This window comes from Parasteatoda tepidariorum, chromosome 8 (assembly GCF_982258835.1).
Source record: "Parasteatoda tepidariorum strain Cologne lab strain chromosome 8, Ptep-v5.0, whole genome shotgun sequence".
Classification (NCBI taxonomy): Eukaryota; Metazoa; Arthropoda; class Arachnida; order Araneae; family Theridiidae; genus Parasteatoda; species Parasteatoda tepidariorum.
The window spans coordinates 87,921,139-87,938,409 of NC_141762.1; the positions used below are offsets into that span (position 1 = coordinate 87,921,139).

The 17,271-nt window shown below is 33.1% G+C and overlaps 1 protein-coding gene across 1 annotated transcript; it reads right to left on the minus strand.

Moving 5' to 3' along the window:
• Positions 1 to 8,803: 8,803 nt before the first annotated feature.
• Positions 8,804 to 14,596, minus strand: LOC122271747 (uncharacterized). The gene is made up of 3 exons (XM_087149652.1): positions 14,439 to 14,596; positions 10,976 to 11,247; positions 8,804 to 8,972 (listed from the first exon to the last, which is right to left on the minus strand). The coding sequence occupies exons 1-3, from the start codon at positions 14,505 to 14,507 to the stop codon at positions 8,804 to 8,806; spliced, it is 510 nt and encodes a 169-aa protein (XP_087005778.1). The 5' UTR covers positions 14,508 to 14,596.
• Positions 14,597 to 17,271: the final 2,675 nt, after the last annotated feature.

The window sequence follows — 17,271 nt, forward strand, 5'->3', positions numbered from 1 at the left end:
AGGAGATCTCTGCGTCTAAGGCTTATCTGGGAGTAGAGATCGGAGTAGAGTTTGGAGATCTGGGTCCTTGAGGAGCTCTTGTAATTCCTTGAATAGCAGCAGGAACCTGGTGGCTTTGTCTGAGGCTTTGCTGGGCTGGGTGGGTCTCTCTCTAGGTCTTCTTCTGGGTCTTGCACCACAGCCGGAATAACAGGCTGGGTGCTCACCTAGGCAGTTTATGCACTTAGCAGGCTCGCTCACTGGTTTTGTACAAGTGTACGTGAAGTGTGCATTGGCACACTTCATACAAGCAGGCTCAGCATGGCATGTCTTCTGTGTGTGTCCGAACTGTTGACATCGGTAGCATTGTATTACGTGACGGCCGCCACGAAATCTCTCGATCTTAACAGGAGAATCTAGGAGTCTCTCGATTTCGAAGATATTGCTGTGGTTTCCACAATCTGGCAAGATGACTAGGTAGAGGGGGAGGAGCTTGAGTTCCTGGCCACGCCTTTTCCTCAACTGTTCGATTCTGATTGGCCGCAGCTCTAAATCTATAAGTTCTTTTTCGAGATCTGGGATTTCGATGTCTGTGCTAAGTCCTCGGATGAGGGCTTTCAATTTTCTACGGGTGGGTTGTAGAATATCAGTCGGTTCGCTGTTTTCCACTGGAGTCTCGGCGATATCCGGGGCTGCAGTAATAATTGGATCTGATGGTGAATCTTCCACTATGGGTGTGGAGGCAATCTTTTTCTCCGGGCGAGGGGGTTCGCTATCTGATTCTGGTTCCGTGCATTTTTGTGTCGCCGTGTTGACACTGCACTTCTTTCTCTTCTTCTTCTTTTTGCTGGATTTAGAAGTAGAAGTGGTGGAGTCAGTCTCTGGGATGGTAGTAGAGATTGGCTGATCTATGTTGTCAGTAGCTTCCTCTGGGGTTGGCTCATCTGGGATTGTTGATGTATCTACTGGAGTTGTTGTCTGAGAAATTGTAGGGATTTTCTCTGGCTCTGTTGTCTCCGTTACTGGGTCAGGGCTGGATGGAGGCATGGCATTTTGGGAGTCTCGAGATGCTTTTAGGATCAACATTTCCTCATAACGAAACTTCATTCTATAGCAATTTGCCATGTACATCTTATCGCGTGCACTTGCAATCTCAGCATCAATGTCTGTTGCATGTCTTTTGGCTCTATCGAATTCTTTGTCGAAGTTAAGTAAAATCTTTTGTCGGTTGATGGCGATATACTCTTTCGTCTCTTTTCTGATCGCATCAATATCCACATGAGTTTCCGGAACACGGTTGGGTCGGAAAACCTTCCCTCCGCGGCCGAATCGGTACGTTGACATGGTAGCAGGAGCTCGGTTTTAAAACAACCTTACTCTACGAAATCCAATGATCGAATGTGGCTAGACGCTCGTTGTCTTATATACGCGTTGCCGTTCGCAGCGCTGTACTTTGATTGGCTCCATACCCCTTTATTTGCATACTCATACCTGTACCAGTTTTTTTGGCTCTTCAGTGTACATAAACAGTTAGCAGCGCCAATATTGGCTCTAAATCGTAGAGCAAAGAGCCAATATTGGAGCTGACTGTTTATGCAATTGTATGTCTAATTCATGCTCCAACTGGCGGAGCTTTGCTCTACCAGATAGAGTGCTTTTAAATTACATGCAAAAATCCGAAGGCTTTCTCTTTCTTGCTTTTGAAGCTGGTGAAAAACTGGTAACAAACCCATTTAATTTTGCTGTTTTGCTAAAAAAAAAACTTGGTACTAAGTTTTTCTTAAGATTTATACAAGGAGCATTTTCCTTCTTTAGAATTGTGTGAAGTTGGCTTCTTGGAAGTTTGTACACTTTTAAAATTTCGTTTTTTTTAGCACTTTTTTCATCAAAAATTTGTCAATCAGTAAATATTTAATCTAAACTATATGTGGTTGCAAAAAATAATTCGGGAACAAATTCGTGATTCACAAATAAAAGATAAATTTAAGCATTTTTCAGTAATTCTTAAAATCTTAGCAACTACTCATTCATTTTTTAAATTGTGAAACTTTCACATTAGGTAAGCCGAAGTGAGTTTCCCAACAGAACAATGCCAGATAAAGATACAACAGTTTTTAAACAACCCCTCACTTAGTTCTGGACCAAATCCATAGAAAATGCTTGAGGCACATTATATTACAAGGAGTATATGAGAACTGAAATTAGTACGACTCCTCAGTGCTGTAATTAAAGGAAGACAGTAAAACACAGCATGGTTGAATATAGATCTGGAAAGCATGCTAAATCTTGTCCTTTCAATGCTTCGATTAAATGAAAAATGTAGCTTATCAAATCAATTATGAAAATTCAGTTTTCTTTCGTATAAATGCTGTCACTTATACCTTAACTTTTGTGATAGCTAAAACTGGTAAAAACGTGGATACACATTTTTTTTATTTATTTAATTGTTTAACAAATTATTTCGTTTTCTGCAGTATCTTTTTCTATCAATTTATTACATATTCAACATATTTTTAATCAAGTTTCGTTTTTGAAGTTATACTTCTTATGCGACTTCCAAGGTTGCGTTAAACGTTTAACGCTACATTTTTATTGGCCGGGAAATCACGTGGTAGGATCCAGTTTTCCCTCATTCATTTCCATATTGTTTCGGGTTCTCACTAGCATAAAAACAACAAAAGTCATAAAAGTATTGTTTTTCTATAAATATTTTTTAAGTTTGATTGGATACACATATAATTTAATTCGCGATCGCAACGAACTATAGGGTGCGTTGTTGTATGAGACTAATACCTGCGATTTCTATATGAACAGTCATTCAGTTACTCTAGAGACGTCGTTAATGTAGCACGTAGCATTGCAACGTTCCTTCTTTATTGTGGCTAATTAAATTTAAAAAAGAAAAATGCTTGATATTCTTTCTTATGCAAACGAAAACAAAATGGTATCTCTTTTTATTAGAGAAGGAATATCCAAAACACATCGGAAAAATATTTGTACATTAACAGAAAAAAATATGTATATTCTTATAAGAGTTAAAACCTAATGCCCGAGAAATAGTATTACTAAATTTAATGATATAACATGAAAGGCCCATTTAAACTTTACATTCTATAGTTTTAAGAATCATATTACTTCAAAAATTGAAATGAACAAAAAGTATACATAAGTCTCATAATTTTATGAAATTTAATTATGTAAACAAAGTTTTTGGACAACAATTTTTATGAAAAAATTTCAAGTTTCAATAAAAATCATTATTTAGAAACTAAGAAACGTAAAATAAAGAATGCTGACGAAACAAAAAAAAAAAAAAAAAACAATTCTTTTTTGTTGCCATTTTTAGTGCTACGAAAATTCGTCTTTTGGATTTGCCAAAAACAAAACAAGATGCAATTTTATTTTTTCAGGAGGGAAATATTTTACCGAAAAAACGAAAATGTACCAATTCCCACAACATAAAACTTTATCTTGGTAAACGTACGTTTTGGAAATGTTATTTCATTTGGAATCTTATTTATCAGAGTTCATATGGCGATATGATTGTTTTGAATCTATGCTAAACTCTATATCGGCTCATTTTCCACCGAAATCCGATTGACTATTTTGATTTTAAATAAAGTGTTTTATTTTAAGGAATTGTCGCAAAAATTTTAAGTGTAGATTGGCGGCACTTAAAAACCGCCAAATCTGTAGCGGCGGTGGCGTTAATACTTAAGTACCGAATTTTTATTCCATACTTTTCTGAATCATATTACTTCAAACATTGGAATATACAAGAAGTATACATAAACACATAATGTTATACCATTTAATTTTTAAAAAAAAGTATTTTGAGAACAATTTTTATCAAAAAATTATAAACTAAAAAACGGAAAATAAAGAATTCTTAGGATAAAAAAACGATTTTAAGAATTCCTTACATTGAAATAAAAACTTTCATATTGTTTCTTTTTTTATTATTCTTATAGTTCTTAATCAAACGTAAAAAACCATTCTATAGAGAACCATCATCAAATGAAAAAAAAATATTTACAAGCAAATTTTTTATTGTAAAACTCATTGCACTTACCTGATTTATAATTCCCGGAGAATTCCAAAATGATAAGTTCCTAGTTTGAAAACTTTATTCTCAAATAATAGATACATAGTTTATCCCTTCATTACTTTTAGATAACATACTACACAGCAAAATTTTATAATTGATATGAATTTGAATATGTAGCTAAAAACAGAATAGCTGAATTCTAGTTGAACTTATTCTTTCAAAACTAAAAAATACTTACCAAGAAAACGATTGAAATAAATTAAGAATCAGCTCAAATGGCACTATTTCAAGTAACTTGGATAATTTTTTATTGTTGTTTTCCGAATTATATGGATACAGAAATATATACTATTCTATAACGAAGAAGAATATGCTATAACTATTACAATTCTGTATGTTCTGAATTCATATTTATTCACTGGAATGACGAAAGCAATGTTGACTTCACTTTAATTCGTAATGAATTGAAGACAGAAGAAATGCATTTTACCTTAATACACACATCTGTAACAGTATCCGAAATCGGAAGTCATCAGTTGTAAGTTTGTTGATAATAGAAATTAAAAATTATTGAGGAATTTTTCTTCAAATGTTTGGCGTGTTCTGTTCCTGAAAGATTTACTAATATTCTGGTGATTTTTTTCAAATTCTTCGGCCTTTTCCTTAGGGAAATTTTGTTTCTTATTTGCTGCTGAAAAATGGCGTCTGATTCAGTCAATGATTTTGATGGAACTAAATGAAAACGTGATAAATTAATGTCTGATATTTACAGGCTACCGCTAGACGGCGTACTCGAGCGTTGCGATCGCGAATAGGATAGTATTTTTTATTTTCAAATTTAGTGGATAACAATTGTAAAAAATGAGTGAAAACAATCCCATGGACAATGCGACGGATTTAAGGTTATGTCAAGGTACGTCTCTTGTGAATATCAATTGATTGTTAGGTTTTCTCTTTTGAAATTACATTATGACGCATTCACATACATTATTAATACAAATACATTTTCCATGGCGAGACGATGAGGCAACCACAAGCACTTCCACTGTTTCAAGAGGTCCACGAAGGAAAAATGCACAATATTATCGTTATTACAGAGCACGGAAGCGAGCGGAGCAGGAAATAGAGTCGTTGAATAGAACTAGTGATCCTTCTACGACTGCTGATTCTTCTACAATTAACTTCGCAGGTTGCGAAGTTTAACTTCTTCCGCGCGGAGGGACTCAACGCACGATTTTTTTGATTTAATAGTTTAACAAATTATTTCGTTTTCTGTAATATCTTTTTCGATCAATTTATTACATATTAAACCTCTATTTTTAATCAAGTTTCGTTTTTTATATTATAAAACTTCTTCTCTATTTCTGTGTGTCTCTATTTCCTTCTGTGTTTTGTCATTGAAAATAGTTCTTCATGGTCATCCCAGAACGATAGCATGGTATTGCAAAGATAGGTTGTTTTCTGATATATTATTTGTACTCTTTCGTTGGTTTTGGCAAATCAAAGCCCTATCATATTTCTGCATCAGTCAATTTTTTGACAGTGTTTCTTCGATGCAAAAAACACAGTCACACTTTTTTGAAGTGTTTTTTCGTTTTTCCGAGCAAAATAAAAAAAGCCAAATTTTAAATGCTTTACATCTGAAGCAAATTATTAATTACAAAGTAGGAACTCAGTTTTTGCCGTTAAGAATTATTTCGGCTTTAGAACTAACAAATAACCTAAATATTTTAAAAGTTTTTTTTAAGAAATATCACCTGTTATCAAGATTTTTCACCTAGTCTTATTAATAAATTTCTTATAAATTTCTTCGGTTAAGAGAATACACAGATCTAAAACAGTATACAATACATTTTAATTCAAATATAGGTACTTTTCGGTAAGCCGGGAGCTAACGAAAAATCGCCAAAAAAATGTAGACCACCAACTTTCCTTAATATTTCTTTTAACTTTATTTATTCTCTAAATATTTTTTAATTATTTAATAAATTGCTGTTTGTAGAAAATGCAACACCATGAAGGAATCATCAGAATCAAATGAAATTCGCAGCAAATGTCAATTATAGGATATTATGCAAATTAATAAAGTTTCAGAGCCATCGCGCGTGCGTGGCGCGCGCAGCGCCCTCTGAATTGATGCTGAAAGCGTATAAATAAAGTGCTGTAGCGGGACGTTGAAAATAGTCTATGATTATTTGTTAGTGGCAAACGTTTAGTGAGACCTGAGTATGCCTCCACGACGGAAGAATAAGAAATTCAAGCAACTTACGGAGTTTGAACGAGGGAGGATAATCGGCCTTCGAGAAGGAGGATTTTCCTATCGCGCAATAGCAGCTCGTATGCAGCGGAACAGTTCCACAGTGATGCGAGTTTGGAAGCAGTGGACCGACGAGCACCGAACAACTCGAAAAACAGGCACTGGACGACAGAAGGTGACGTCAGAGCGCGATGATCGACACCTGCTCCGCATGGCGGTGAATGATCGCACAGCTTCCTCCAGGCAGCTGGCAGCACATTGGTCTACTGCTACAGGTGTACAATTGTCGGCTTCGTCAATTCGTCGTCGTCTGCTGCGCCGTGGATTGCGTGCAAGGGTGCCATTATACAGGATTCCCCTCACGGCGGATCATCGACGGCTGCGTCGGCAGTGGGCTCTTGAGCACAGAGACTGGCGAGCTGATTGGCACCAAGTTGTCTTTTCAGATGAATCACGCTTCAATTTGTGGACCCATGATGGCCGTGTTCGTGTTAGACGTTATGCCGGTCAACGCTGCCTTCCTGAGTGTATTATTGAACGACATAGTGGTCGAACACCCGGAGTTATGGTCTGGGGTGCGATTTCGTATCATGGACGATCCAATTTGATACGAATTGAGGGTAATCTCAATAGCAACAGATACGTCCGTGAAGTGCTACAGCCCGAAGTCGTTCCTTTCCTTCAAGGCATCCCTGGAGCTATCTTTCAGCAGGATAATGCACGCCCACATGTTGCGCGGACTGTTAGAGACTTCTGTTCAGCACAACGCATGCAACTTCTTCCTTGGCCTGCTTATTCGCCGGATATGTCGCCTATTGAGCACGTGTGGGATATGGTTGGTCGGCGTCTCACTCGTGATCCGCGTCCTGCAGTTTCCAAAGACGAACTTTGGTTGCGCATACAAGCGATATGGAATTCTCTTCCTCAAGCAGATATTCAACATCTGTTTGACTCCATGCCACGTCGTATAGCAGCACTTATTGCAGCGCGTGGTGGCTGCACCAAATACTGATTTCGGACGCTTAATTTGTTTCTTTTGTTTTGAAAATTTCATCATTTATTTGTATCAGTACAAGTCGTTTCTGAATTAAATTTCATTTGATTCTGATGATTCTTTCATGGTGTTGCATTTTCTACAAACAGCAGTTTACATTGAAATTAAATTAAAGAAAGATATTTGCATTTTCTTGCTTTCGGCTAAAAGTAAAGTACCCAAGAAAATTAGCTTAATGTACGCTGTTTGAAAACTAAAAGAACCAAGTAAATGATTATTTACGCTAAAAAGTTCTCATTTGATTTATTTAGACTCTGGATTTAAGACTGAGCTAGGCCTTCAATGTGATTACAGAAACATATAATTTTACGTTCAATGCATCAAACCACTGTTAGTACCCAACTTCTTGCCATTAAAATTTTGGATTTTTTTTGAAGTTGTGACATTTTCATTTAAAGGATTGTAGAATGAAAAATTTGCATTTGAAATGCATGTGAAAATGATAATTATAATAAATATTTGACACAATGAATTCAATATTAGAGTTTAATGAATTTAATGCACTGACTATTTTTACGACGGTAATGAAGATACTGTTCTCACAAAAATAATTTGCTCATGCGCTGTTCTATAATTCTACGCCGTTTCCAAGAAGATCTGAAAGCTGCTTGATAAAAAATTGATAAAATTCTTTGTTTTTGTGATTTAGCAATTTTCATAAATCAAGAATACTTTATTTAATTAACTAACTTACTTTAATCAATCTTATCACCAAAAAAATCTTGCCACCAAGAAAATTTAAATCACAGAGAAAAAAGAATTGCATTTTTTTTTTTTTCATTTCCTTCTTTTTTAATTTTACTAAATTGATTATCTAACAAATTCAAAACAAAAGCATTTTCCTTATTCAATAAATAAATTTTTTATGTTACGTAAATTTTACTTTAATCTTGCGAAATATAAAAGTTTGAAAATATCTGACAATGGCAATTATATTTAATTTAATCAGACTTTAAATGCGACTTTCAAGGTGGCTAAAATTGACTGGTCATTTTTTGTCATTTCCAAACAATTCCTTACTTAGGGTGTTCGAAAATGAAAATGATTCACGAATAATGCAAATGCGCGTGAGTTTGGTATAATCATTCTGAATTTTTGGTGTTTAGACTCAGACACAGCCCAAAAAGTGTTTATAAACGATTGACTTGATGATAGCTTGAAATGAAGTATTTCTTTTCACAATTTTCTGGGTTGTTCAATACCAAATTTGGGGAGATATTGCACCGCATACTTTACAGTGTAAGAGCATAATACGGTAAAAACTTGTTTCAACTTAAATAGGGTATCAAATTTAAACCATTTTCCCCATTTAAATTGTTTCAGATTATCAATTGTGTAACCAAGCATTTAATTACGTAAATATAGTTCAATTTATCACCCTATTATGGTTTAAGCGGATATGAACGTTATTAACGTTCGACAGGCTCCAAAATTTTTAACGATAGTGTAGTGAGTGTGTTTTTTCTTATAAAGTTTCTAAAACACTTACTCTCAAATCTGCTTCTTCCAACGAAATCTTCTTCTCCCAGCCAACGAAACAATATCGAGGATATTTTTTACAAAATAGTTTCTTATCAGTGTATGTGAAGCAGCCCATCACTCTATTTTCCTTGCAATAATCTCGCCGACGAAGTCTGCAAGAAAAATAAATTTAATATTAAACAATTGTATAAATCTTAAATTCGGTTTCACTCTAGATGAAATTTAGATACACCGAGATAGCCTGCTTGGTAGGACGGTTGAACTCATGTTCGTGAGAACGAGAGTTTGAATCCCGCTGACCGAAGATTCCCGGTTCATTAAACCTATAAAAAGTTATTCAGGATGTTCTATTTATTTTTCGCACCGTACATCAGTATTTCTAGTGGGCATAATAATCTAATTTACTTACCAAAACCATTCCAGTGTTTGCTATCTTGTGAAATTAAGTTTTTTGCTGGTTAAAGAAAACTTTATTTCGTTTTTGTAGCCTCCAACTTTCAAAAATCGGAGTTCAACAAAAATTGCTTCTGAAAGACAGCTCAGCATCTTTCGAAAAACCGCTCAGTCACGTCAACTCTTACCAGCAAACAAATTACTAGCGTAATTCAAAGCGCACCAACGTTGGTGAAAATAACTGATTTATTGTGTGATTCTAAGCTTGAGTTTGGAGTAATCATTTTCCACATTAAGTGTTCAGATTAAACTAAACTCTTATCACACAAAAGTCACAATTATTAAACCCAACGGAATTTGTATCATTTCATATGTTTGTTGTCGTAGCTATATCTAAGTAGGAATTGAGGAATAAACTTATGCTCAACTCGGTTAACAATGTTGATCAGAGTCATAAGTAATATCCAATCAAGTAATATCCATTACGTTCTAGCGACAATGTATATCCAATGCAGTTGTTTTAATGTGCATTAAAGATATTTACAATTGTATTATAACTTTAATCAAATCAGTATCTGGCAGTCTTGAAAAAATTGCTTTTTTCTTGAGTTTGACCACAGTTTTGTATTATGCAGATTTAATCTTCATTTCAAAAATAGATTCTGAAAAATGCTGCGATAAAAACTCAAACAATTTAGTGTTTTTTTTTCTTTCAGAGAAATGAAATTCATCTCAATATGAGAAAAGGTTACATTACAACTTTCAATCACAAGACGTACGGAGATTGTAAATTTTCGAGTTCTTCATGAAGAGGAGAATTTGATTCACTTTGGCTTAAACTTAAAACAGATAGCAAATTTAGGTAAATCGTTCCGAGAATGAAAAAGTTAACAGAATGTATGATATGTTGACTGATTCCATCTCTAAAATACAATGTAGATTTCCGAATATAAAAAAGTGTGTACTCTGATGAACCCTTGGATTTCGACCCTTGTACCCTGATGAACCTTTGGATTTCGACCCTTGTACCCTGATGAACGAAAGGAATATAGGTATAGGAAATCACAAAAAATCACATCTGAACTAAAGCACCAAACACTCAAAATAACCCATTTCTGAAGAATATTTCACTTTGTAGTTTGGTTTGTTGATTCATCCTAGTTCAACCAAAAGTGAAGCTAACTAACGCTACAGCTCAGTACGATATTAATATTTGGCACTCTCTGCAATACGTTTATTCGACGTGATACTCATGTTTCATAATAACGTGAGGTAGTTTAATGAAATTTGTAATGTAGTTAATTTGCTGTGATTTTCAATGAAATTAATTTTTAAAAAAAGTTTTTTTAGTATTTTAAGGACTTTCGATATTTTTTCAAGCAGCTGTGACTTGAAACTTTTAAATAAATGAAGAAAAAATTAAAATGTTTGGACAATATCAAGCAATGAGCTGTTACATTCGTAATTAAGCTATCACATTAAATTCCATTCTTCACTGCCTAATGCATCAAAGTAATAGAGCCATAATTAGATGAAGGTTGTCCAAATTGAAAATGGATAAGTGTGTTTGCATTATGAATACAATAAAAACTGAAATGTTACCGTTTAGAGTTATTAAAAAGGTTACTTAAAGCTGACCTTAATTTTAAACCCTGAAGAGTGATTAACATTCCAATTAACGCATTAACATTTCTAATGCTATCATGAGTGTTCACTTTTATTTGAGTAACCCTTATTCTAATAATCAGCTTTTAACACTTACATGTTGTTGTTACAAAATGTGAATGCAGGGGGAGTCATTTCAAAAGGACTGCTTTCTTCAACATTCACAGTCACAGGATATTGGAAATAATAATGCAAAAAATCACATGTCTGATACGTAAATCCCAGGAAGCAAAAGATGAGGATTGCTGCTTTTGGAATTGCTTTCTTCCATGTGCGAGAAGTTGCAATTTGTGAAAACCCTGTCATGAGTGAGTCTTCAAACACTTGTTTCAGATATCTTCTAAATTCACTGCTTTTTCTTTTCTTTTCCTGCAATAAAAGGATTGCAAAAATGTTTTAAAAATTATTAGAATTCCCCATTTGCAACAGATAATAACTGCACGTAATTATATAAAAGTTAATAGGAATGTGTTATTTATGTGAATTTGTTTCTAGATGCTTTTAAAATCCTTTCAATCCAAAATCAAGTTTTAATAGGACAGACTATTTTTAAAAAATTATGAAACGTTGTCGAAACTAATAAAATATTGATTAATTTCAAGAAGTTTTAAAATCGATTTAGTTAGGAATTCGAAAAAAAGAAATAAATGAAACGTCAAAGTCGTAAAAAAAATTATAATAAATGAACAAAAAAAAACTCTTAATCTCCTTAGCCGAATATTCTAAGTCGAGGTAGAGGCTTCACGCTTTCTTTGCCGTTGACGTGACAGCACTGGAAATTTTTGAAGTTAAAATACCGTTTTTTCTTTGACATAATCGAAAACAACTTTAAATTACTATAAATTTCTATAAGTTGGGAGAACTTCATTGAAAAGTACCATTTTTTTTAATGGATTGGCTTATTTGACGCAAAATAGGGTTGGATAGTCGGAGCTACCGCAAAATAATCCGTCACCCTTCTGCAACCATGTTCTCTCTCCCATATGAATAACGCATGCGCATAGTGTGTTTCCATTACTTTGCCATGTGCCTATGGCACTCACCTTGAAACATAAGACTATATTGTTCCGCCATAAAATCCTATACAAATTTCTATGGTTATCATAGCCTTATGGTGTCTTACCATATGAATGCCATACAAATTTTTATGGTAATCAGGCACTTACGGCGGCTTGTCATATAAATGCTATATAAATTTCTATGGTTACCATAGGCTTTAGGTATATTGCCATATAAATATTTATGATAACCAGGTTAATATATATTGCCATAGGTATGTCTATGCCCAATTTTCCTAAGGAGTCTGGCTAACCGAAGGAGGTTTTCGTATTTTTTCCCTCCATGTTACACAAATACGGGTTTGTTCCATTAAAAAGTCCTCCGCGAAGGCAAATTTCTCCCAATACTTGATCCAGGAGTTACCTTGTTTCTGTATTGAGTTCAAAATTACAAGATTACGGATTTGAACATTATTAGTCGTAAACTCAAAATTGGCTGCTCAATGACGTTTATAAAATAATTAAAGCAGGAAAACGGAGATGTATTTTGTCAATAAGAACTGGTCACCTATGCTATTTTTTTTCTTTACTTTTCACATTTTTTGTTGTTGGTTTTAATGCATTTTACTGGTTTATTTTGGAATAAAAGAATTAAAACTGTTGTGTTTCCAAACACTGAATTTTATAATAGTGAATATGGAGTAATTATATGAATGTATTTCAAATATAATTTCTATTGTGCACATAAATCAAATTACGTAGTAAATAAATTTAATGAATTCAAGGGTATTATTAGTCGTAAAACTTAGATATTTTTAAAAAACCCATTTTAAAAAGCGTACCCACAAATATAAGAGTCCGATAAGTGAGTTTGAATTTCAGTCAAATGAATCAGCGGTTTTAGTTTTAAAAAAAAGGTAAAAACATCTAATATGTTTTTCGAGTTTAAACATTGCTATGTACATCGAAGAGCCATTACATTATGACCACCCTCCATCTGTAACAATGGGCTCGCCCAGGTTTTCATGGTTTCTCGCCCAGGAACAATGTTTTCATGAGGCACATTAGGACCCATAATCCTCATAGAACAATCCCTGACGTCTGTAAGTTACTTGAACATAGTTGCAGACCAGATTCACCCATTCATGGCAACAGTTTTTCCGGCTGGGAATGGTGTTTACCACCAGGATAATGCACCGTGCGTGCCATAAGAGTCGAATCGTCATGGATTGGTTCGAGAAACATTCCAGTGACTTTCAAGTCATGTCTTGGCCCCCAAATTCACCTGACCTTAATCCAATAGAGGTCCTACTTGGAAAACCAAATTCGTGCTGCCACGCTACCCCCTCGCAATGTTAGGGAATTGTAGGACCAGTTGGTGAACGCTTGGTACCAGATACCTCAGACTACCTATCAGCACTTTGTGGAATCAATGCAACGGTGGGTGCTAGCAGTTTTGAGGGCTGAAGGTGGTCCTACATGTTATTAGCAGGGTGGTCATAATGGTGTATATTGAGACATTAATTTTCAATAACTATAAATAACATTTTTATCATGTCTTTCTATGGAGTTTAAGTAATAATTTACCTTAGTTTTATTCATGTTGTATCCTCATACTCTCTAGTTAATATTTGTTCTTGTAAATTTTCCGAGTAACCCAATTTAATGTTAATGTCATTCAATCATTGAAATTTCTATTAAATTTAAACCGAAATCTTTGTTTTAATTCTTTTTTTTTCTTTTTCTATTATTTACTATTACCAATATGGAATATTTCCAAAATATATATATGTTACCGTTAAAGTATGAAATCCGTTATTTTATAGAATACCTAGTTATTCCATGAAATAACTGATCGTGTCCGTTAAAGTGTAAAACTCTCTTGTATTTCATGGTTTAACTAGTTATTTCATAGAATAACGGTCTGCAACCCGTTAAAGTGTAAAATAATCTATATCATGTATCTCGCACGACAAATACAATGTTCTTTGTAATTCCAAGTAATGTAAAAAATGCTCGTGTAAAACCCAGTGTATCAACAAATAATGTTTTTGTTTTAGAAATAATGTTATTTGTAATTCCAAGTGTCATTTTAGTAATCCTTGTTGTAACAAATGATTTTATGGTACGTTTCCATAAATGCCATTTATACGCTGCATAAATTAGATAAATTGCTTCTTTTTCATTTTAATTGTCTATCATTAGTTCATTTATAGAATACCTAATTATTTCATTTTAGATAAATTTTTTATTTTACACTTTAACTGTCTCCCATTAGTTAATTTATAGAATACCTAGTTATTTTATAGAATAACTAGTTAAAGCGTCAAATTCATAACATATTACACACTTTAACTGACACGATCAGTTATTTCATGGAATAACTAGGTATTCTATGAAATAACTGCATTATATACTTTAACGGTAACATATATGAATAAAAGGTTCCCCAAGAACAATGTGTCAAATTTTATTTTACGAAAAATACCAAGGTTTTAATTTATCGCTATTATACGCTTCAAATATTAAATTTTCTGAAATAAACTAATTAGATGTATTTACCACTGATGACTGCTGAAGATTCTGTGGGGGAACCATTCTGTTTTCTGATTCATGAAAGCCTTCAGACATATTTCTGTTTTTATTTATAGTGAATCCTAAAAATCTACAGGAAGAAAACAAATTTTGACAAATAAGTTTGTAAAAAAATAATCAAATGTGCAATATAAAATAGGAAAGGGATTAAAATTAATTATTAATTGAAAGTTATCTTTTATCCTATGTTATCCTTTGTAAGTTATATTTTTGTAAGTTATCCATTTCATATTATTTTAAATTTTCTTCATTAATAAAATGGTCATCTTCATCTTATTTCATGGCATTTATATCATAGAACGATATGCTTTATTTTTCATTTTCGGCTTATAATTCAGATTTATTTTCCTTGGTCCATATTTACTCTAAGCTAAGTGAGTGAAATATGCACTAGACACCTTTATCACAAATAGTTAAAATATTTGTATAAAATGAAGTCAATAAAACATCTGTATACATTAGATTAAATTGTTCTTAAAATTAATTATTTAAATTATCATAATTGCCAGTCGCAGTTATTTATAACTATTCTTGAAGCTCGCGTTCGCATATTCATATTTGTTCTAACAAAAGAGCAGTTCATGAAATGTGAGAACGAAATGCAAAAATAAAAATATATATTTTTTCCTGATACTGAAACCTATAACGTTTAACAGTTAAGGGTTTAGAGTAATTGAATATCAAATAATTTTTTAGAAACTATTTCTACTCAGTGGCAACAATGTCTCAAACCTAACTGTTATGAAATATTTAGGATTTGCTTTTGAAATTAATATTTTAGGATCCGTTTTAAGCCTACTAACAGTACAATATCCAATTAAATAAACTATAATTGTATTTTCTATATATTATTTTAAAATTATACAACCTTTACAAAAACTAAAATTTCGTAGGTCGCATTTGGTCTCGCACGTGCCATCACGAAATCGAAACTTTTATAAATCATTAAAAAATCGCGATATTTTTCTTTTTTTTAAATTTAGTTTGATACATGTGAGAAAATCCCTTAATAGTAGTCAATTTTTATTATAATTAATTAACTATCATAAATAGTATTATATTTATTATAATTATGAAATTTTTAGCAGAAACACTTGATCAATTTGCAAGTGAAGAAAGCATATAGTTTGAGCTACTACAGTGCGAAGTGTTGAGACAAATTCCTAAAGGAGGTAGGACACATCATAATGACTAAGAATTATTCAATAGCAACCCGGGAACGGAAAAGTCATTGTACGCAGCTAGGGATGCTTCCCCTTTATGAAAATACTGTTCGTGTCCGTTTGATCTGGTACATCTGTTACCTAAAATATCTCAACTTTTTGTTAATTTTATGTTCTCTTAAAAGTATTATAGAAAACTATGTAAGAATGGGCTCAAAAATATCTGTTGTATTGTAATTTAATCATATGGCAAGCTCAGAGCTCTCCTTACGAATAAAAAAGGGCGAAGCGTTTCTTCTCTGAAAAAGGTACTTTAATTTTGAAAGGGCACTCACTTAAAATCATAAATCGTTATCAAAATGCATAATACTAAGTAATAACTAAATTTTATCTTTAACAATTTTTAAATTACCCTCTCATACTATTTAATGAGCACATTTAAAAAAGGAATTTTCTCTCATTTTCAAAATATGAGAAAAATTTGTAGTTTATGAAAATAATTAAAGACATGCTAAAAGGCAATCTATGTGCATATTCTGTTTTTCAAAAAAGAAAAAGAAAGAAGATAAACTAAAAAAAAATTATTAATTGATAAACAACTGGATAGCTTTTTTCTATAATTTAAACTGAATATTTTGAAAAAATAAGCATTTAAAAAAAAAGGCATTTATTTAAAAAACTGCTTTAAAGTTTAAAATCACTTTAAAAATTACTTAATATCCCCCCCCCGCGCCAGAAAAAAGAAAGAAAGAAAGAAAATTTAAACAGTTGAGAATAATCCTAATAAAGTAAATATTTGTAATAGTAATCAGAATTAAATCTATAAACACAGATAATTTTACTAATGTGCAATTATTATTTAAACAGTGAATTAATGTTTTTCACAATAGAACTGAATAAAAAGACTGTGTTTTTAGGAGATGATTTCTTATTTTTAAGAAAAAAGGGCAAAGAAGGCGCATTTATTGGGAATAACGGGCAAGAGACGCGGGCCACCAGTCAAAAAATGCTTTGGGAGAACACTGGGCCAGCTTGTTTGGCGCCAAATCAATAAATTACAATAAAATGGCTATTTTTGAGCCTATTTGAATGCAATTTTTGGCACTAATTTTAAAAAACATAAACTGAGATAATTTAGCTTAGCAAAAGAACCTCTTCAAAAGATCGCGAGGAAACAGTTCATAATAAAGAAGCGTCAATAACGACGTAGAAGGAAATTTCTGATTATGGGTTGCTATGCATTTCTTAATCCTCATGATGTATCCTACCTTTCTTAGAAGTTTGTCGCAACATTTAAGGGACAGTCTGGATGTAAAAATAATGTTGAATATCGCAAATAAAGCTACAAAAACAAATAAGCTGCAGTTTCAGTTGTATAATAAGACACCTTGCTTGGTGCTACAGCGCAAAACGGAAGAATAAAACGAGGAAGGTACAGAAGGAAAACTACAAACAAGTTACAACAGGAAAAAAATATGGAGAACAAGCATGAACAAGAAAATCGAATAAAGAAGCAGAGATAATAAACAGACGAGTAAGAGCCATAGATTGAAATAAAGTAAAATGGATTTCTGGTCATTTGGAAAGAATGGGGAACTAGTAATATCATAACGCCGGCCAGGTGGCCGAGCGGTAAG